Below are 23,909 nucleotides of genomic sequence, written 5' to 3'. Positions count from 1 at the left end.
AGCAGGGTTTCAAACAACTTATATTGCATTTACTTGTACTATTTTTTGAAGACATTACATGGATATGATTTGTAACAAAGTTTGATGTTTATTCCAATAAAGGCAGTTGTATTCATTGTTCATTCAGTTTGTTGAGTTAAATTTTCTCAAATAATCAATGACGACCCAGTTATATCATGCTTCCATCAAATATTTGAGAACATAAATTAAAAACAATTGCTTGTGATCACCCCAACCTCAATATTAAAGAAAAGTTACTTTTTGGATTAATAATTCTTAATGTCATGCTCAAAATAGTTTTACAACTCCAGAACTAGAGGTGATGTTTTTAACTTGCACAAGGACGTACTGCTAAACCTGTTGATTTGAATACAGAATAAGGCATTTCACTTTTCCGGGATCTTTACTTACTGCTATCTTAAACTTGGAAACAATGAAACAATGTCAGGAAAATTCAATAGAAATGTTTATTCAAAACAATTACATGAAATGTTTATTGTAATACATAAATTATGTATGAAATTATAAAATAGTTCTAAAATATCGCTGCATCTACTTTATAAATATCAAATTTTTATTAAAATGTAAATCCATTTAACACCTGCAGCTGCCCACCAGCTGTTTATTTCATCTAAAAACAATTCCAACATGCAATTCTGAGAAACGTGTCCATGAATTGGTATCATATTAAATGATTTTAATAACCAAGTGTTGTAACCTCAACTTTTACAAAATGGAGATTTAGGAACATTTTTCAATTCAAAAAAACAATTTTTAAACCACAAATTATAAACCTTATCTGGACTAGTAAGTAAAATATTTTCCAGAGTATTTATTCACAAATCATCTACCAAGGCCAGCATGGATCAGGACAATATTGTAGGTATGTCTCCATTTTGTTAGTGTTAACTTGCATCAGTGCAGTGTAAGTTGTCAGCTGAAAGACCAAATAAAAATATAATTGCAAGTCATACATATCTTATGCCTGTATAATTTTCACGTGCTTTGCATGATAATAGTAAAGATGTTTAGGTTGGCAATTATTATTGCACTGTTGCTAACTAGTTTTACTTATCCTGTATATAAGATATAGGAAATACGATGTTATCGTACATCGTCTGTTGTTTGGATTTTCAAAAGTTAAGGTGCTGCTGTGTTATATTCATTTTTTATTTATAGGTAAAAAATCTTTATTATGTACATTATATACAAAAACATACAAAAGTAACATCTGTATTAAGTATCTCGAGAATTTGACTTAAGTGGTAAATTTCTCTTAAGCAGTCACTACCTATGACTTTAAAAGAGTACTCATAAGAATTAATTACATAACCTGCCTAGGTTATGTTACATACACTGTCACATATCTAAATGTTCATTTGATGTTTAGAAATCATACAAATTGTTTTTAAAGTTTAAGAACTTTTCATACACAAGTATAGAAAATGCCATCTTCTACTTCTGGTGAAGCACCTGCACAAATTTAACCAAGGAGCCAATAATAACTATCCCTACTTAGAACTGGATAGATGCAACTAAAATTAGTGATGGTAGTTTATAACTGTAGAACAAAGTAGCTGAAAGGTTTGTTTTTTTTAATAGAATATATTAATGATGAGAAACCCACTTCTTAACTTGAAGATCACCTAGGAAGGTCAAAATGTTGTTCTATCAATAAATGTGTTAATACTCATACCAGCCATTCCCAGACACATTTTTAAATAGAATATCTACTTCAGGGTGTGCATACTAATTTGAACAGAAACCTGTCGACTGAAAATGGTATGATGTATGATATGCTCTAGTTCTGGTTTAATCTACACGCTAGTAGATCATACAGTTTTGTCACTGGGATCAAACCCAAAAGTTTACTGGTGGACTATTCTAATTCACCAGATAAAACTTCAAATTGTCACTCCTCCCCTTATCCCATTTATCAGTATTACATACACTGGTGATATGAAACAAAATTTAACAACTCTTTGTTACTTCTATCTCACTGTAAGTATATTCCAAAATGCTAACTGACCAAGACTGCAGAAATTACTGGATTTCAGCAATAAATTAACATTTCTTCCCAAGTATTAACTGTGAATTTTTCTTTGGGTGTATGGGAAAAAAAAAAAAAAAAGATCTTAGCATCTTCATACTGTTCCTTGTCAAAATAAACCCTTAATGCAGTGTAAGTGTTCCCCCTAGCACTGTGCCTCAACTTAATAATCATTGCACTAGAAGACAAAGAATAAGCCCCACCATGGACTCCGAAGTTTAGTTTTGAATTCTTTACTTAAAATCTCGTACATCGTCTGTGGCATACAGAAATAAAGGTGAAACTGCTATCTGTAGATAGGAAATGTTCATGTTACTATTAAGATATTTGAAAACATGCTTGAAACTTATTAAAAGTGCTCTTATTTCAAATGTAACACATTGTTTGAGGTATAAACTTATAACCTTACCTTGTTAAGGTTGGGTTGGGTTGATAGTAAATTGAATAATCCACTGAAAGAGGCATTCTATGTAGATTAAAAGAAAACAAGAGTAAAATTACATTTTAATTGACATTACATGTGGACGGTGACAAGAGTTTGTTTTTCTTACAATACAAAATGTAACCACCTAGCAAGAGCTTTTATACTGAATGTAAAATAAAACTTTTCTGATAAGAAATGTTACAAACACTGATTTCATTATACCTTGTTTATGGTTCAATAATAGTAATTTGGAAAAACATTTTGATAACATAACAGCAGTCAGCATTGTTCTGTTTTATGTTAATATGAATAATTCACTTGTTTTTAACGTCCAGTTCTTAATCTACAATTATCCTTTAATTATGTTAAAATTATATATTATATTACTTTCATCATGCAAGAAAAATGAACATTTTTGTAACTGTCATATTTTCAAGGATATTAAAACAACTTTTTACCAAAATTACCTAAGAAAGTAATGCTCATTCACAATGAAGAAAACAAAGTTATCATTCAGCTTAACCTTCAGCATGCATGCAGTTATTGACTAATTGTAAATACTAATGTTCTCACCACTAACTGGAGAAGAAGAAAAAACATTTCACTTCATTAAGCCAATAATTGCTGGTTTTACCCACCTTCTGACCCATGTGGTTTAGACATTTGATTGCTGGGGTTCTACGGTCATCAAAAAAGGGTGGTTTTTTCCAGTGGTCATAGTTGGTTTCCAATATAAACCATTCATTTCCAGAATTATCCATTGTCCAGATGTCAGCATCTGTATTTGATCCTCGGTCACGAGTTATCACACAAGCCTTTTAAGAAATTTGAAATAAATCGAACTTAAAGAAAACATTATTATGGTAAGAATGTTTTATATATTCTCATACTCAGAGAGTCATATTTATGCTTGAACAGTTTTGAACACAGTTGTGAAATATTTCCGTATTAACAGTACAATGCTCTGTAAAACTTTTTTGGATATATTGTAGAGACTGCTTTTAAGAGGAAGCAAAGAATTACATACTTCCAGAAAGAGGGGATAAAAGGTTAGTAACAAATTATAACAAAAGTTACTCAAAATATGCATATCAAAGTTTGTTTTTTAAGTTTTCCATTTTGTCTTTACTTTTATGGATATTTAATTTTAATCATGAAATGCCATATCCATTTGTTAAAGTTATTTTAAGATTTTAACAAGGGTTAGTGACGAACAATTTTCATATAAAAGAAAACTTGCTTATTCATAAACTGAAATCAGGTTATTCTTAATGATGAGAAACCCACTTGAAATAAAAATATATTTCAGAATGACTGGTATGGGTATTAACACTTATTGATAAGGAGAGAACAACGTTTTGACCTTCCTAGGTCATCTTCAGATTAAGACAACTATTACTTTTTTTTCTTTTTTTCAAATTTAGTTTTGTGGATACTTTGAAAGCAACAACAACAACAAAAATTTTTTACTTCTCCAGATTTGTTTCCACCCAGAATAAAATAAGCAGGAGCAAGAAGCTTTGTTGTTGCCAGCATTTTCTGAGCTACTGTGTAGCTCATAGCATTTTCCATTACTTGTCGGGTCAGAAATCCCATCCAGGTAGTTGAATGATCACCTAGCAACCACTCAATTATTCCTGAAACAAAAAAAACCATATTATAGGTGCTAAGAATAAATTAATTAAAAAAACTGTGGTACAGAAACCAACATGTAATAATTTTAAGAAAACTAACAAAACATATTTTAAAATATGGTAATTGAAGGAAAAGATTATAGATAAAATATAACAGTACAATGCACAAAGTTTGAGCAGAAAAATAACATTAAAATTATTGTAAGAAGGTAGATAAATGTTTAGTAGTCCAATGTTAATTATTTAACTTTTTTTTTTCTAACAATTTTATTACCCAAATTGTAGTTTTATTATTCTTATTTAACCAACTTCAAGGTATGAAAATAGTAAGTGAAATTAACAGTTTCTAAACAATTTGACCTACAACTTCAGTTTCTTGCACAGTGGAATAATCAACCTCATATCATACAACTAAGGTCTATCCAAGATATATTTAGCCTGTGGCATTCTATCTGATAGACCTTATATTTATATTAAAGATTTGATAAAATGTTTTATATCCTTACAACAAAACTTTTTTGTCTTTACCTTAAGATTAGTAAGTAATTCACTTTTCAAATTATCTAAAGTAACTTATTGCTTCTTGCATTATTTATTATTACAGTCTTGTATGCCCTACCATATGTACATGTATATCAATTTTTATTAAAAACCTACCAATAAATCCACCATTTAGGTTGAACCTTTCATCCATCGTGAGTGAAAACAAATTCTAAACGAAAAACAGTTTTATGTTTACTGATCACATGGCAGGTTTTCAAAGCATAATTTATACTACAAAACTTCAATTATGTTAAGAATGTTTTTACATACTTTTCAGTTACAAGATAGTTTAAACTAGTTACAAATTATTACTTTGGTGATAAAAATGTATTTCTGCTTTTTTGGTGGCTAACAACTGGCAGTTTCAATAAATTTTATTGGCATGTGTTCACCGTGCAATCCACAAACATTGTCCTCGTACATATCAGTGAATGAAATACAGGATGTTTGTAAGTTATGACCCCTTTTTAGAAATTAATAACTGAAAATATTATAGATGAAACACTAGTTTTTATTTAACTTAATGAGAACAACTCAGTTTTTTTTCCTCATTTTTAAATAGAAGCTTAATATATTACCAGTGGTAGTGAGGGAGGGGGGCACTTTCTCACATAAATCTTTTTTTGCTAATAACGCTAAGAAAGAATAACACTGAAAATATTAGCTTTGATTTTAAATATAGCTATTTCATTTAAAAGAATAATAATTTCACATAACATAACATTTGTACATACGACAGTTTAACTTTAAAATAATTGTATTAAAATAAGCAACTTCTTTTACCAGATTCAAAACATGCAAAAACTGGAATTGTTTTATACAAATAGTTATAAAAGTTCAAGTTCAGTGTTACTTGAGATGAACTATTTGTACAGTTTAGTATTTAAATCATGTAGTCTGCTGGTTGAAATTTCAAACAAAAACTTACTAAAATAATAATAATATCTTTAATTACCTTAGGTTATTATTAGTAAAACTAGCTACACAGCTAACAATGTTAACTGTCCATGAAATAAACTATCATAAAACTGCTCACTGGTTTCATGGCTGTAAGGATTCCCACATATCCTACAAAGTTGATTCCACGGAATAAAGTTTTTCCCTGGCGCTGGTAGTCTAACTCTACAACGATTGGTCGAAGTGCTTCTGTAACCAACCATGTATGGTTCATAAAGTCCCAACTGGAAAGTAAAAGTAATAGCAACTGTTTATTATAATTGTTTAACAAACAACTGTGAAATGCAGTTTAACACAAGACATTTTTGGCCAATTTCCTCGGTTTTTTTTTTTTTTTTACCTACACTGTTTAAACTGTGTCAAAATTTTGAAATTTATATACCGGAAGCCATACAAAATCTTCAACACAAAATCCTAATTAGGGTGAAAGTATATGCATGTCCTAAAGCATTTTATGTACAAGTAAAAATAGCTATCCATATCAAAATAATAATATTGTTTCCAGTTATACAAGTTTCTCGGAACATTTATTAGAGCAAGCGCAGTAAAAAAAATAACCATAAACTGTGAACTATACTTTTTCTGTCAAAATTAGTTTGGCATGAATAATTTTATCTAAAATCTGATTTACAAAACATTTTGCTATAAAAGTTAGGAATAGTTTCATATTTCAGTATTTTGATAAACACACATTAGAGGGCAATATATAACAGTTTTGTGAAAGCATAAAAATGCTGACTGAACCTGATATTGCCCTCCAATGACAATGATGCAAAGAATCCTGTAAGAAACAAATGGAAGCAACTGTGGACAGAAGTGTGAAGGAGTACATGCATTAATTGTGCAATAACTAACACTTAGTCACTCAAAAACAACGTGCATCAGAATTTTATTAATGTGCATGTCTTTGTGCTTTCACAGTGCATGCCATGAAATCAGTGAATTGTTTTAAATACTGGAAGAAGATGCAAATAAAATAAAAAATGTTATCTTGAGATTTAGCTCTTTAACGAGATTCCTGAAAAAACAAGTCGACCTGATATACTACCTTACAGCAGTATTTATAGTGGAACTTTATAGCACAGTGAAAATTATATGTTACAAATACTAAACTGAAGTTAATGTAGCTAGTATTGATACTGATGTCAAGTGCAAACCTCTAAACTTTGTTTAGTTTTCAAATGCAATTTAAAATGTTATATGAATCACAGCAACAATTGTTCAATAAAATTGTCATTAAAGAATTAAAGTGATTTATTGACTCTGACCATCATTTTTCTTTTGTACCTCCGTTGTAATTTTTTTGAGGGAAGGAGAAGGCCATCCAAATGCATAGTATTCTACTGAAAATGTTGATAACATAGATGTAAATGATTAACTAGTTTTGGCTAATGAGCTACTGCAAGCTTCAGGAAAATCCTGAAAATGTATTTTTTGCTTATAGTGGCCAGGGTCAATCCCAAGTCTTCTTAATGCCCCTCCCACATTCTTCTTTACATGTGAGGATATTTTTATATGTGAGTAGTGATATTATATGCTGAACATACCCAGCTCATTGGTAATATGGTGAATCTCTACAGTTAGCAATAGAACAGCTTTGCTTGAGAACTGTAGGTAGACCATAGATTTGTAAAGTGGCATTTTTATGTACTGTTAGTTGCTTGACTGTTTCTATTCCAAATTACTTCAGTAGTTTGAGAAGAGTTGGGATAGAGGCAATGGCCCTTTTCAACAAGAGTTTGGAGATAGAGGAGTATTTTTTTCCCACGATTACAGTAAAGTTACCTTGTCTGCTGGTAGAATTGTTATGGTGTCTTCCTTCAAGATTTTGAGGGCATTTTTTTCTGTTGTGGTGAAATTATAATGTACAAAAATTAGCAGTGAAAATGAGGTAAAAAGTAGTTAATTTTTACTTAATAAACAAAATTATATTACCTAGGTAATTATATTAACCAAGACAATATTATAAATATGTAACAATATTTTTCATAGATTACAATAACCTCAGGACTAAATAAAATGTAATTCTAAAGACAGTTGTTATCAAACCCTCCCAGTACTCACCCCAAAAAAAGGCCAAAGTCCAGATTTCTAGCATGATACAATACTCCTAAAAACAAAGAAATGGTCGATGTCAATAGGTACAAAATCTTATAGATAACCATTAAAAATAACTATGACAAAAATACTCTTAGAGATAGTCACTAATACAATACAGGTGCAAACAAAGTTCAAAGCTCTAATTATATGTAGACAAAGTATCTTTAAACAAGAGTGACTAAGGCTTTCCATTAATGTTTTTTTTGTTATTTTGGTGATAGCCTAGTTTATTCTCAAAGAACAATCAACAGTTACCTTTACATAGAAATCTGCAAGTCAGGATTACTTTTAATTGGTTGTATTTTGTTAGCCGAGGAATAGACAGCAATCAGGTACAAAATAATTTGGAAGTAAGTTTGGCATTTTTAATAAAATATATGTCACATTATTAAAAATAGGAAGTTCACTATTTGAAATTCAAAAATGAAATGCAATTAAGCCTATTTCATACTTGCTAGTGTAGCATGAGGTTTTTGTGGTGCATCTATGACTTATCAAATACAATTTTTAAAAAATTATTTGAAAGGATATTATACAGTTGTAATCAGAAAAAAAAAAAAGAGCCTACCTGACGTATCCTCCACAACCACAGACGTGCAAACAGTGAAGATTTCATAAAAGAGGTTAAATAACGCAACCTCACCTGAGAGAAGGAAATGTAGAAATTATATGTTACTCAAAAAATAAACATGAATTTGTTGTGCCTAAAAAAAAAAAAGCAAAAAAAATTTTAAACAGTGGAAACTTTGATTAGTGGAACTACATTTAAACATAATTGTGGATTATGTAGCAAAACATTAACATTATCCGAGTGACATACATTTCACTGAAGCAATATGAACATGCAAAAATCACTGGTTACAAATGAATAAACGGTAAAGAAGAAAACTGAACATTTTGTAAACTGTTTACATCAATGAGTACAGACTAAATGAAATACATACAGTTTTAAAAATTATGTTTAGTCAAGCAAGTATACATCTTTTTCCCCCTAACTTATCCATGTTTTCCAGGCCAAGGGACTACCTGTTTAAGTATAACTGAAATAAGCCTCTGACCTTATCCTTTTTTTTCCCTTCTTTCTTTGTAGTACATTACATTTAGATTCAAATCCTTCAGTGATGTGAAATGTTTCTATACACTACAAACCATTATATCCTAACACTGGTCTGGCTGCAAGTGTTACAAATGCACTTTTCACAAACAAGGAAAACAAAAGGTGAAAGTAAGAGCCTAGGTATTGCTGTATTAATCTAGAACTGAGAAAGTAGGAGCTATAAAATTGTAAATTATGTTAGTTTATCACCACTTAGCTCTTAAAAAAAACAACAACATCAACTGGATGTGCAAACATTCACACAAAGAATATTATAATAATAGAAATGTATGTACCTCATACGTTTTTAAAATTAATTTCTCTAAGCCTAATAGGTATTTTTATCCTCAATGTATAATGAAATATTAAATAATAATAATAATACCTACCCACTGGAATTCCTGTAACATTTGCTATTCCTTCAATTTCTTCACCAAAAGGGTAAGGCAAGGTGTTTACTATTAAAGGCTGTAAAGGTTTAAGATTACAAAAACAAACCAATTAGTGTAAATACTACAACAGTTTTGTTTGTGAAATGAGTTTATATCAAATGTATGACAAAAATATTAACTTATTAATAAACACACACCTAATTCATAAAATTACAGTATCTGTGGAAAGACTATTATCACAAGATTGAAGCTACACTAATAAAAAGCAAAGTTGAAATTTAAATGTGAAATAAATCCCAGTTTACATACACTTAATAAATTAACAGTATGATATCTACCTCATAACCATGATCTTAGATGAAAGACACCTAATATATCATACTATATTAAGCTGTGCCTATTACTGTGGAGTTGCAATTAGAAATAAAAGTAAAAATTATGTCCAACATATCTGTTTTACATAAAGGACAAAGATCTAAGACCTGCAGTAGGTCTAACCATTAATAACTCTGTTACCAAAATTAAAATCACAAAAGGATTATCAGATTATTTTTTTTCATTTATTCCATTATTATAAAAACAAAATGAAGTACCATTGCTGTGGTTTTCTTAAAACTACACTTCAGAAATTTTCCTTACTCATTAACTTTTAAATTGTATACATGTTTATTATTTAAATAACTATATAAACATTTATGAGGTATCTTCTTGAAGATAGCATGAAAGGAAAAAAAGCCCCTTCACACATGTTCTACAATTTTAAAAACATTTGTCAAAATTATTAACTTGCAACAGTTTCTCAGTTCTAAGACTGTAGAGTATCTACTTATACAAATAGTTTCCTTTTATATTTATATGCTAAAATACAAACATTATACAACAGTCCTATATTACATCTAACATACAAAATAGCTTGAGGGATTCAGTTACAAATTCTTATGACATCCTGGATTTTTGTTACTTAAATATTATGATAGTCATATCAACATTCTCTTGCCCTTATGTAATATCTGTAAAAACAAATCAACCATCAAAATAAACATCAAAACATTATCTGCCACCTGCATATTTTATGCATATAGCATCAATTAAAAATGGTTGCAACACATTCCTATTATTCAAAGAAGGATGGTAGAAATCAAAACATCAATAAATTATGTGGTAAATACCTAATAAACAATGCACAACATACAGGACATCACAAATTTCTGTCCCACAGAAATAACACAAACAAATCATGTAAACAGTAATTTCCTGAATAGACCTGAATTTTGAAAACACCTGTGGTTTAAAAATTTTATTTTTATAAAAAAGTATCTTTAAAATAAATATTTTACCTAAAAATAAAGAAAGCGATTGCATTAAGATATGTTTTTTTAACTTTTGTAATTACAAAATGCACAAATGGCACTATTCAAAATTAAAATATTTACTATACGCTGCAGTTTGTTTTGGACACAAAACTTTGTATTTTTTGAAATTAGATTAAGTTTCCCTCTAAATACTAAGTTTTTTTTAATACACCTGAATCATTGAACAATCAATAAGGAATTTGAAAACATACAAAAATGACAGACTTTTGGGATTTCCACAGTGTCTTAAAAAAAGTAACCAATTTTTTTTCTACTCATGTCCCTCTGGCATTTAAGATTAAAGAACATAAAACCAATAAAAATTTTAACCTACAAGACAAACAAAACAAATTAGTACACGCAGAATTGTTGTTACACTTCATACCTCAAATATATTACTGTTATAACAATCTACACTTAAGTTTCAATTTATTTTTCATATATTTCACATGCTTAGAGTAAAAAAAACCCTAATGTTTATGCCGATTTTGGGTTAGTTTATATTAAAACTATGCAACACTGAGGAGCTTTTCAAAACACTAGTTTATTGTATAAATACTCACTATAAATTATAATTCACTGTCTGAACTTTATTATAGTAATTGTCTTCATAAAATCAATGAAGTGTTCCCATGCATTTGCAACTAATATATATTGTACAAGCATCCTTACCATGTACTTGTCAATCAAGATAAATAGCTTTCCATGAAATACTACATTGGTCAAATTTTTTATAGCTGCAAGCAAGTTGTACAGCTGTAAAAAAAACACAAGAATGAATGATGAGTACACACTTTACATGCAACATGTATCTAACAGCTGATATTTTAAGAAATTTAATGAAGCAAATAAGAAAGATAGCTAAGTTTTAGTTCAGTTTATTAGTCATAACATTTAGTGGTGAATATGTTTTAAGATAGTGTTAGATATTTTTTAATTTCAAAAGACAAAACTTGAGGTAAAAATAATGTTTCATGATGTTACATTTAGTCTATCCCATGAAAAAATAGCACACAAAAAATGACTAATATCAATGAGCTACTCTTATTCAGTTTACAAAAGAGTGAATTGCTCTTTAGTTTAATACCTCTTGTTTGTTTTCTGCAACAAGTTTTGTCCATCGTTGCTCTGGAGGTAGATCCAAGTTGATGACATACTTTGGAACCTTACGGCTAAATTTTAAAAAGTACATAAAATTACGTTTTACCTTTAGAACTAGCTGCAGTTTCAAAAATTCAGAGTAGGAATTATATTACAAGAACCTAGTAACTAACAACCAGGTGAAATTCTGCTAGACTAACTGGTACTCAATTCTAGAACATACTTGAAGAGCTTTTAGCTCTTAGCTTACCATAATATTTTCAGATAGCAGTCATGTTGGAACTCACAGAATCTAAACAATTACTAAATATTCTTCAAATGAGCCAATAAATGACCTAACAGCATTAATTCTTGTCAGGAACAAAAGGAAAAGCTACTTAGTAGCATCAATGTAAATTATTATTAAACCAATCATGTAGACTCATTTAGCTTTAAATGTTAGATGATTGGTCAATAAAAGATAATCACATCCAAATGATGTTTAATTAGCTGATGTGTTATAATTGGTACTTGACCCTGATATTAGTTTATATAATTTGTTTTTGTCATTCAACAATGGAATATGATGTTTGAGGTATGTTTACAATTATGAAGTTTTTAATACAAGTTTCTTTAAAAACATCAAAACAACTGCTGTATGTATTATTTTTTCTATTTATAAATTAAGTATACTATAAATTACACAAATAAGCCAAATCTTTTTTGAACACACACATACATGTACTGGCACTTTCTTGTTTCAGAATTACACCCCTATACTTACCATTTCTCCACTGTGTTAAAACTTAACATGATTACTCTACAATTTCACTAGTTGTCTACTATTTGTATTTGAAAGACAAAAATAAAGAAAAACATGAAATAGATTCTACCATCCCAGACTTCAAAATATAATATATATGAATGTATTGTTTTAAAAATAAATATTAAAAGCAGTATAAAGAGCAAACAATTATCACAGCCTCCACCAAGTTATACAAACATTTCATTTATATTCATGAGTAAGTGTTCTAAAAAACAGAAACAGTTACACTTATCTTAATTCAAAGAAAAAAGCACTTATGTTTTTTTATAAAGCCATACTAGGCTATTTGGTGAAACTATTATATAAAACTTACCTAGATTCAGGTGGATAAGCTCCAGTTTTACAGTTTCCAGTCTGTATAACATGACAGTACTTTATTGCATTATTAAATCACTATTTATTTATCAAACATTGTATATGTCAAAATTAAAAACAGCAAATTCATTAACATAACAATCTCAATTTAAAAACATGTATATCAAATACTTTATTTTTGATATAAAATAAATGCACTGGTGATTTCAGTTTTATAAATATGTTATTATAAATAAACAATCACATTTAATAATTTGACCACAGGCAATGGCTGAAGCTATTACATTTCAGCCCAATTTTAACTTAATATTTAGGGACCATCCACTAACTAACTAAAACTATTTAAAAAAACAACCTCAAAGCTATCCCTTATTCATATATTTATCAAGACTTCCCTGAAACTCACTGCCTTTACCATATCCAAAGGCAACTCATTTCAAAAGTCAAAAACCCTATTAGAAAATTAAAACTGTGTTAGATGAAGATGACTTCTACTCTTTCAAAATCCAATTGTGATTTAATCAAATAAACAATAATATATGAAAATCAAGTAATACACTTAGGTATTCCAAAATACACAAACATTTTATGAACAGAGATACTTTTTAAACATATGCAGAAGACAGCTTAAGCATTGCCCAGTTTTCTCAATCTTCCACTGATCATTTAAATTGGTTTCGGGTGTGAAACTTGTAACAAAATCCGAGATTACGAGTACCTCACATTTTCAGCCGGGCTTTAAAAACAAAAACAAAGAAAAAGTTCTCTTTATCCCAACAATCACACAGACAAAACCTCCTTGCAACCCTTTTAAACTCACTACTTGATCTTTTTAGGTATTTAGTTTTTATTCAACGCACATTTCTTTTTTAGCTGTATAAATGCAATTTAAAATATTAACTAACGACTTGTTTTCTGCGTATATTAGATATCACCGTCAGCAGCTTAACGGCAGAATTCCTTCCACAAAAAGTAATATATTCATACATACTCAGTAAATTAACTTGTAAGTCGACAGAAACCACAATAAATAAATATATAAAATGGTTTTATAAACATTTAAAAGGTTCACAACTACAAGTTTTGTTTTACGTTAGTTCTTACTGGAAAGAATAATAAATAGACTATCTTTGCACACGTGAATACTAATTTATAATATCAAAACTTACGTGCTTTGAAATCCTCGTCTTAGAATTAGACTACTAATATCAACGACGATAACCAACGTAAATAAAAAAAGAGACATGATTTATACTCACAGGAGGTAACTGGCATTTTGCAATAGGCACAAACGAGAAAAAATTCAAAGCAATTATAACACCAGCAAGAAAAAGTATTTTTTCCATTATATTATTTTGATATAGGTAATACTGTCGTCCTCTTTCAACACTGTCTTAACCAATGATATAAACAGTCGCAAACGTCCCTGAATCTATAATTATTATCCAATTCATGACCACATCATATGACAATAACAATACGCGTTTTGATAATTGCTTGATCACATGCATCAAGACGCTAGCGCCCCCTCTTTAACTTGAGTTTAGTGTTTATCACACCCACGTGCTCCTCTTTGTTTTCTGGTCCATATATAAACTGACGCATATGACCCGCTCTAATAATTTCGCTTGAGTCTATCTTTCGGTAACTATCCACTGTAAAAAGTTTCTACCGGCGAAATCCGTTGTTAAGATATAAAATGGCTTCACAGGTAAATTATTCTTGAATTTTAAGAATGTGGAAAGTACTTTCAATAAAATTTAATCAATTGTAATATTAATTATTAGTTCGTATTTAATGTACGAAAATATTAAATATTTTGTACCTATGAAACTTATTTAATCAGTTAAAACGATATTTTATAATTTGTAAAAAAAAAGTGTTTTTTTTGTTTTGTTTTATATTATTGAATAGTAGGTTCTCACTAATGTAGGTTTGCTTTTTAAATATTAATGTATTTCTGTTTTCCTGAATCTATTGCCTCGTATATTCTTGCATAATTTTGCCATTGTTTGTCAGTTTTTATTATTCGTATAAATTGTTTGTTTGTGTTTTAAACGCACACCTACACAATGATCTATCTGCGTTTAGACCATCATGGGTATTGAAACCCGGTTTTAGCGTATAAGCGCTTGAACTTACTGCTGAGTCACTGTGAGGAATCATATAAATAAAACCACCTCAAACAAACTGAAAATATTATTTCTTTCATAAGCTTCTGTTGCTACCAATGAATAACTCTCGTGTTGTTGTGTATACGTCATCACTTTGCCATAGAGTATTTGTTTGTTGTTAAGTGCAAAGCCACACAATAGACCAACTGCCCTTTTCTCACTGCGGTTATCAAAGCCCGATTTTCAGCGTTATAAGCCACCAGAAGGTTTTTATAGTAGAACTTAATATTACTTTTATTGCATTTTCTAAAAAGGAACATCATTGCAAAGTACATAGTAAAAGGAATAAAAACAAATTCCAATAACGCTTTAATTACATTCTTGATTTCAGAGTATAATTTACGAATGATATTTTATACATGTATGATATTATGTTTTGTTTTGAATTCCGAGCAAAGCTACACGACGGCTAACTACGCTAGCCGTCCCTAATTTAGCAGCGTAAGACTAGAGGGAAAGCAAACAGTCATCACCACCCATCGCCAACTCTTGGGCTACTCTTTTGCCAACGAATAGTGGGATGGACCGTCACATAACGCCCCCACGGCTGAAAGGACGAGCATGTTTGATGCGACGGGGATTCGAACCCGCGACCTTCAGATTACAAGTCGAACGCCTTAACCCACCTGGCCATGCCGGGCCTTATGATATTATCAGACACGTTATCTTTAATAGCCACAGGAAATTTGTTTAATATTTGCCGTATTAACAAAAGTAGCTTAATTTAATATATATTTTATACAATTTATTATTCTGTACTTATTTCGCTGTGATGCTGATAATGGGAAAACGTTTATATTGGTACATTACTTTTCCAGGTACATGAATTTGAAGTAGAAATGTCCTCTCAGGAATGCGTCGATGCTATTAAAAAAGCCCTGGAAGGTTTGGAAGGTGAGTGAACAATTAAAATATCTTAAACGTTTAAACATGAAAAATGTCTAGTGAATAACAACTTTTTTCCTTGTGCCTTAAATGCTTGGAAAGTACAGTTTGTGTTCTTTTTCTTAAGATATGTTTTAATTTGTAAAATATGTATATTAAAAATAACATACAACAGTTTGTTTGTTTGTTTGTTTGTTTGTTTTGAATTTCGCACAAAGCTACTCGAGGGCTATCTGTGCTAGCCGTCCCTAATATAGCAGTGTAAGACTAGAGGGAAGGCAGCTAGTCATCACCACCCACCGCCAACTCTTGGGCTACTCTTTTATTAACGAATAGTGGGATAGACTGACACTTTATAATGCCTCCACGGCTAAAAGGGCGAGCTTGTTTGGCGCTACAGGGATGCGAACTCGCGACCCTCGGATTACGAGTCGCACGCCTTAACCCACCTGGCCATGCCAAGCCAAAAAGATTGACATCTTATAAATTTAGCAACACTAAAAAATTATGATTGTTCATAAGAATAATATAGTTTAAAAACTAATCTGTTCTGCATCATTACTGTCGTAGAAGCAAAGGTTCACTATTGTCAAGTAAGTGATTACATTGAGGACAAGAAAGACGTCCATAAATGTCAATCATAACTTGCACAACCTATAAATTCAATGTCTTCTTACCACTTATATGAGTAATTAATAACACCGCATGGTTCAAGGAATGATACTTTAAGAAAGAATTAAACTTCAGGCGGGTAAATGTTTTAAAATGTTTTACTTCATTTTCACTATATCGGAACCGGAAAATTCAGACTCAACTGCAGCTCAGGTAAATTAAAAGCAGATCGAATTTGCAGTCTGAATTTTGCTGAGTCCGCATAGCAGTAGCAATGTTAATATAAATATAGTACATAATCTGTGAATACATAATTATATACGAAACGCTACTCAGAACTAACTAGTTCTACATTATTGTTATAAGGTGCTTGTACACGTTGCAGTTGCGCCCTATTTGAATGAAACTATAACTGAGTAAAAAGTGTACCTAGTATAACTTACAGCACATTGTATTGTTTGTTTGTTTTTTTAATTCGTACAAAGCTACTCGAGAGCTATCTGTGCTAGCCGTCCCTAATTTAGCAGTGTAAGACTAGAGGAAAGGCAGCTAGTCATCACCATCCACCGCCAACTCTTGGGCTACTCTTTTACCAACGAATAGTGGGATTGACCGTCACATTATAATGCCCCCACGGCTGAAAGGGCGAGCATGTTTGTCGCGACGGGGATGCGAACCCGCGACCCTCAGATTACGAGTCGCACGCCTCAACATACAACAGAGAAACAAGTAGCGAGTCATTATGTTCAAAGGATGAGACTTTGTTTACTTAAATGGAGCAAACTAGTAGCTCTTTCTTAAAACGCATAAAAAATAATTTTGACTTCCAAAATAATCTCTTACTTAAAATGTCGAAATTGCATTTATTTCTCTTTTAGTAATAAGAAAAGCTGTCATGTATGTCAACTAAAGCTACGATAGTTGCGGTTATGAAATTGGATGTCCCCTACTGGGACAGCAGTAAGTCTACAGATTTACAACACTAAAATCATGAGCTTAGTTCTCCTTGGTGGGCACTGCAGATGGCCTGATTAGCTTTTGCTATGAGAAAACACACTCACGCAACTGGTTCATCTTATAATTCGTACAATAATAAAAATTAAATTAAAACTTTAAAAAATAAGTGAGATAATACGACATGTGTGATCAATTGAAATAAATTAAAGAACTTCCGGGATGTTTTGAAAGTACTTCCCGTTTAAAAGTTCGTATTGAGTATCATGATATGTTTATATGGTTTCATGGTAGCACAACAGACACGTATCGCATCTTGTACGTTCAACAGAGAGAGATAAGAGAATTAACGTGCCTTTTGCATACATAAATCGACAGTTGTCGCTACTTGTAATCTCAATGATAATTTTCTGTCTTAGTCAGTTTAAGTACGTGATCAATAAAAATAAAAAGCCTCTGTACAATGGTGTAATTTGTTACAAGTATTGATGTTAGCGTTTTTTTAAATTATTAGGTGAAAATAGTCCAATGTTTACTTAACGTAAACATTAAAAAACTGTTTATTTTTTCCTTACCGCATACAAATTTAAATACTGTACTAACTTTTAGACCACTTTTTTACAAACGATTCTTAACTGCCTTACATTATCGTAAAAATAAACTTACTTGTACAACTTCATGGCTGCAACGAAAACAAACTTTGTTTTGTTTTATTTTATTTTCGCGCAAGGATACACGAAAGCTATCTGTGCTAGCCGTTCCTAATTTTGCAGTGTAAGACTGGAAGGAAGGCAGCTAGTCATCACCACCCACCACCAACTCTTGGGCTACTCTTTTATCAACGAATAGTGGGATTGACCGTCATATTATAACGCCTCCACGGCTAAAAGGGGCTAGCATATTTGGTATGAGGGGTATTCAAACCCGCAAAAAACAAACTGAATAAGTAACATTTATGACTAGAACCAACTATCGAATGGAACATAATCTTCACATTTATCTTGTCTATTCATCATTGAACCCCGTATCTATCCTCGAATTCATTAAACTCTGATGTCAAATCTTTTAGAAATGTCTAAGTATTCTAGGCCTACATTATTAAATTTTACTATCATAACGTCATTATTATGACATGCAGTTTTCTTTAGCAAATAAGCGAATTATAAAATTTAAAAAAGAAACATTGCTTACATCAGTATTTTTATTTGTTATGAATTTACTAAGCTGGCCTGTTTTGTTTTTCCAGTAGTAAGAATGAACTTAGGAAATCTGTTACACCGAACAAGCCTAACTACAATAATCGTACAAATACGCTTCGTGAAAACTCTACCTTTCTAGAAGTTAATGAATAAAAACTAATCTTAGCGCCTAGCATAATGCATGTACGATACAAAAAATAAGTTATTTATTTTGAAGAATAAATGTTTTTATGATAAACAATGATATTTGTTTATCTGAACTTTAGATAAACTACTAATTCTATAAAAAAAATACTATCTTCATAGAAGTTTTTATCGGTTCTACAAAGTAAGACTTTTATTTTTTATGAATAAAATAACGTTTTTTATTATGCTCTTGTTGTTTTGAATTAAGCACAAAGCTACTCAATGGGCTATCTGTGCTCTGCCCACCACGGGTATCGAAACCTGGTTTTTAGCGTTGTTAATCCGCAGACATACCGCTGAGCCACTGGGGGAGAGATTTTATTATGCCTACCAATGAAAGCATATGAATTTTAAAACCTAGTTATTTCTAATATTTGATAAATCACTTTTCTTGCATAACAGTTAAACTTACTTCAACTACTAAACAAAACACCGCGTCGAATCTTGTCTGTAAGCACATTTAAATGCATATCGAGGTGCTTGAAGAAGTAAGCTTGAGGAATACAAATAAATCATTGTAGAGGATTCTTCAATCTTTCATGGCTAATGGTTTATTTTCATTATTCTTTTGAGCCTAACAAAATAAAACTGAAATATGGCAAATCGTTTCTTCACTTATTAGATTTAAGACATAACTAATATAAATTCAAAATACATTTACACATACTTTGAAAGATTATTAGCTAATTTACAATTTGCTTTGGAACATCCAAACGCAATGGTTCTTTGCCAGTCTGTTCCTTATACTTATATACTGTTTACGTACAATCTTACTCTAATTCAAAAGAGTTAAATGGAACTAGTGCACTGCTCTGAGGAAACTAACTTTTGGACTACTTTATAGTGTGGAAGTGAAAGAAAGTTGGTAAACTATCTAAAGAATTAATTATTTATTTTATATTTAATATTCTAGAATTGTGTTGATGGATGTCGGCATGAAAAAAAAATTCATTTTCAAATATTTATAAATAACTTAATATACTTTTTACTCTCAATTCTAAATATAATTTATTCTTGAGTGAAAAAAATATCAATTACGAGACATGCTTATTATATTCTTTTTTTACAGGTGTAAACAAAGTTGACATTGAGCTCGAGAAAAAAATTGTGCTTATTGATTCCACACTGTCGTCAGACGAACTTCTGGAAGCATTGAAAAAGACTGGCAAAAATTCTTCTTACGTTGGAGTGAAAGCTGCTTGAAAATTTCTGTTTATCATTGAAGCCATTAACCATCTGTAGACGCATTTAAGTAACTCATGTGCTGAGTGTTTTGCCGTAATATATCATGCATTTTTATTTGTCAAACTGTGCTTTGTTTGTCATTAACAGTTTATTATATTATTAAAAAACATGGGAACAAACTGAAGAACATTTCGGTGATACTCGCGGAGAAACCGTAAACTTAAAGAATATTCATTCTTGACTTATTAAATGCTAGGGTAGTAGTAACATTGCATCTAAAGATTTCTTTTAGCCGCGTAATTTTTCTCTTTTAATCAAAAGAGAATGTGTGCCACTGAAGAGCCATAAATAAAGGTCGAAAAGATTTAGCCTCAAAAGTTTTATAGTTTAATTTCTGAATCGACTTTAGCGTTGTCCTTATTAACAAAGTGAATATTTTCAAAATATATTAATAATAATAATCTTCAATATATCTTTTTCTTTGTAAATAATGGTGTAAGAAAATATTCTCTTCTGAAATTACAACTTTTGGAGAGATTAAAAAGGGGGGGAATGCATTTCCTACTTGAAGCGTAAATGTGTTCATTTTATACGTTCTTAGAAAGTGAAATCATTACTTTGAGTTCTTAGAATTGACTTTTTCTCTGCTTAAGTTCTATAGTATATATATAGAATTACACCGAGTAATGTAAAGAATGAATATATATTTTCTTTGAATTCCAATTTCAATATATTGCAGAAAATGTTGTAATTAACTAAACACGAAGATAAACTTTAATTTTCTATCAGTAAACGTTTGAACATGTATGTATTAATTGATATTATACGAGTTACAAATATGAAGCGTATCTTAAATTTTATTAAGCTCTATTAGTGTTTGAAAATTGAATCTAAAACACGAGTAAAGATTTATTGTAACTGTATGATTCCCATAGAGTATCACAGTAAACAAACACTCTGTGTCTGAGACCACGATATATGAAAAGCTGTTCTCATTAGATAAAATATTATGCATTTCTCATGCCAAAGTTTACTCGAGTGGAATATTTTTTCTGTTACAAGCCAACTAAACAGTTCAATTAATATCATATAAAACTATTGTAACGTTTAGTTATTTTTTTCTTCGTGTGTCTCGTAATCATAAACTCTTTAATAATACCTTCAAACTTTAGTCCTTGAATTTCCCCTACTATAAAGTTGAAAAACATTTTCTTTCATATAATTATATGTAAAATGTTTATAAATATTATAAGACTGTTAATATAAAAATTCTCAAGATCTGTTCTTGCCAACTTGTCTCAGCAAAAATTTTGTGCACACATATTAAACACAACTGTATACTACTACTTTTTAACACGTACAGAGTTAACTCATAGTCACGTAGACTTTTGGCAATTAGCCAACACAAATGCACCGTTGAATTGAAGAAAGGATGTGACCCTATCGGCTTCATTAGGAATTAACTTAAGAAAAAAAAAAAAAAGGCCAACGCGACATATGACGTCACATAAGACGAGTGTACTTTACGTGACTATCTGTGTTTTGTTTTGTCTAGGAACTATATACCATGCGAATAAGCAGACGAACAGCCCCTTAGAGCAAATAGCCATTACACCACTAAATGAACAAGCCAAGTTTAATATATTTAACACGAGGACTTCGACACTAGACCACCAATCATTCATTTCCTTGTTATTCGTTGTTTTCTTTAATCCAATGTATAACTTGTGTAATCTAACTCAACTAGGTCTTTCGCAGTTGTAATATACTATATATTTTTTTAAATCTGTAGTTTTAAGTTTATATACGTAATATCTCATGATTTAGAGTTTAGACGCTTAACGTACAAAACAAACTATTTTCGGTTAACAAAAATGTGAAAGTATATACTGGCCTCTTCATGTATTCAACAAAGTGCTTGTTAGGTTTTTATCGCAGACGGTTGATGCAGTTATTAAATTTATTACTAAATTACAAAACAAATTACATAGTTTAGTTTTTCTGGATAAACTGGTTACGAAATTAGAAGGAAACTTGGACAGAATGTTAATCTTTACATATATATTAATCTAAGCTACTTATTCCACAAAATGCATAATTATACACACTTTTATCTTGCTTGTTTTTAAATTGTTCCTAACAATCCTACATAAGAAAAATGGTTACTTGTATTTTCAAAGTGACTAATAAAAGCTTTCGTGTTTAGATATTAGTTCTGTTTGATCACTTACCACATTTCATAATACCAAACATAAGTCGAGCTTTATTATTCCTCATCACAATAACCTTTTAATGATTTAATTCTCACGATTTTGTTCTCTTTATTGTGTTCATGATCACCAAATATGATTCCAAAACAAAGTGTTACAATGTTCTATAGTGCTACTCTAGCTTAACTTACACTAGAAAGTAGTTCATGCCTGTTTGTCCGTCCTTAAAGAAAATTCTCCAACTTCCTGACCTCTAATCACCACGAAAATTTCACAAACGCTTGATATAATCCAAATATTCTGAAAAGTGGCACTACGTAGTTGATGCAAATCGTCATGTTTAATACCATCCGTTTACTTTGTAAATAATACTTATGCATACAATGTATTGTTTGCACTATTTAAAAAATGAACAGAACAAATAGTCCCAAAATAAACTGCATTTGCATTTAATATTTTAAAAAATCTAAGAGCGACTTAATTATCCTTAATCTTCAGTAAAATTTGTCCTTCCCCTTTAGAAACCAGAAATGGCGCTTCTTACACTATTCATATTCTTGTTGTTACTAGTCTCACAGTCACTTCAATGTTGCCTGTTGTTTCTGTCTTCGTGCCTACTTCCCGAAATTAGAGTACTGGGAATGGTTACGTGATTAGGGCCCTCGAGTCGCACTCTGTGGGTTGCGATTTCGAAACCTCGTCCCACCAAACACGCTAACCCTTTCAACCGTAGAACTAACGTTAGAATGTTACGCTCAATCCCACTAGTCGTTGGTAAAAGTGTAGTCCACTGGTAAATCAGGAACAGCCAGCGCAGGTAGCCTTCGTTTAGCTTTGCGTTAAATTCATAACAAACTCCTATTCTGATTCCAACGAAAATCTTACGGATATTTGAATATCACCCAGTTTTTCGGGACACTTTAGGTAATATATTTAAAACAGTTATAATGATATAAAGAAGTTAGTCAGTGTGAATGAATCTCTAGAAACTCTTGTTGACTATTCAGTATACCTATCAAGCAAATGATAAATAGGTAACCTTTGTTAAAATCAGTTAATAAATAACTTGGAAAGAATTAGACGCGAACATTTTCATCCTTTTTTCTTTGTTTGTTTTAGTTGAAATCTTCACAGCAGGCTATCTGCGCTCTGTCCACCTCTGTTGTAGGTCCTAAAATTACCATTGACCCGACCATCTTTAAACTAGAATATCTACTGCAACTCCAAATGATTCGTTTTCGTGGTATTAATTAACAAAGAGTTAGTAGGTCGATATTGCATGAAACGAGTTTCTTCAACATTTATTTTTTAAATTTAAAATATGATTTTTGTTTTGAAATTCTTCAACTTTAAGATCAATTTAAATGTAACTGTGGAAACATGAGTAACCTCTTCCACACTCAAACATGAGTTGTTGCACATTTTATACGCTTGTATTTTGAGGGTGAGACGTGCCTAGTGTGAATCAAAGAGACTATGGATTGTATCCTGTTGCTTGTAATTTTAATTAATTTTACGGTCAGGCTTACAACTGAAAGAATTTTTAAACAATGTATCTACACTTCCCCATATATCTCTACCATCATGAGGTGTTTGAGGCCTAATGATTAGCGTGTCTGGCTGTGTGTCGAAATGTCCAAGTTTCATGCTGTTTACAACTGAAATGATCTACACTTTCAACTACGAGCGTGTAACAGTCCAATTTGTTGTTTGGTTGAAAGAGCTGTGCAATAAT

General features: G+C 30.8%; 2 protein-coding genes across 2 annotated transcripts; one reads left to right on the top strand and one right to left on the bottom strand.

The window, feature by feature from the left end:
• Positions 1-453: 453 nt before the first annotated feature.
• On the bottom strand, positions 454-14,286 carry LOC143230764 (acid ceramidase-like). Its single transcript, XM_076464888.1, has 13 exons — positions 14,029-14,286; positions 12,768-12,808; positions 11,636-11,720; positions 11,221-11,304; positions 9,194-9,272; positions 8,277-8,351; positions 7,673-7,718; positions 5,688-5,832; positions 4,766-4,820; positions 3,945-4,111; positions 3,113-3,289; positions 2,460-2,516; positions 454-937 (listed from the first exon to the last, which is right to left on the bottom strand). Exons 1-13 carry the CDS (start codon positions 14,113-14,115, stop codon positions 848-850), a joined length of 1,188 nt encoding a protein of 395 aa, XP_076321003.1. The 5' UTR covers positions 14,116-14,286; the 3' UTR covers positions 454-847.
• A 22-nt stretch (positions 14,287-14,308) lies between these two features.
• LOC143230765 (copper transport protein ATOX1-like) lies at positions 14,309-22,169 on the top strand. Its single transcript, XM_076464890.1, has 3 exons — positions 14,309-14,480; positions 15,762-15,837; positions 19,849-22,169. The coding sequence occupies exons 1-3, from the start codon at positions 14,469-14,471 to the stop codon at positions 19,980-19,982; spliced, it is 222 nt and encodes a 73-aa protein (XP_076321005.1). The 5' UTR covers positions 14,309-14,468; the 3' UTR covers positions 19,983-22,169.
• Positions 22,170-23,909: the final 1,740 nt, after the last annotated feature.

The sequence above is a fragment of the Tachypleus tridentatus genome, chromosome 10 (genome assembly GCF_004210375.1).
Source record: "Tachypleus tridentatus isolate NWPU-2018 chromosome 10, ASM421037v1, whole genome shotgun sequence".
Classification (NCBI taxonomy): domain Eukaryota; kingdom Metazoa; phylum Arthropoda; class Merostomata; order Xiphosura; family Limulidae; genus Tachypleus; species Tachypleus tridentatus.
This window is presented reverse-complemented; position numbering and strand designations above follow the sequence as displayed.

Bases quoted from the DNA above. Each gene is read 5' to 3' on its own strand.
- LOC143230765 (XM_076464890.1), top strand. The intron at 15,838-19,848 runs GTGAGTGAACAA...CTTTTTTTACAG, and splicing joins AGCCCTGGAAGGTTTGGAAG to GTGTAAACAAAGTTGACATT.
- LOC143230764 (XM_076464888.1), bottom strand. From the start codon at position 14,115: ATGGAAAAAATACTTTTTCTTGCTGGTGTTATAATTGCTTTGAATTTT. The intron at 5,833-7,672 runs GTGAGTACTGGG...TTTACTTTCCAG, and splicing joins GACTTTGGCCTTTTTTTGGG to TTGGGACTTTATGAACCATA. The intron at 4,821-5,687 runs GTGAGCAGTTTT...TTTTTCGTTTAG, and splicing joins TCCTTACAGCCATGAAACCA to AATTTGTTTTCACTCACGAT.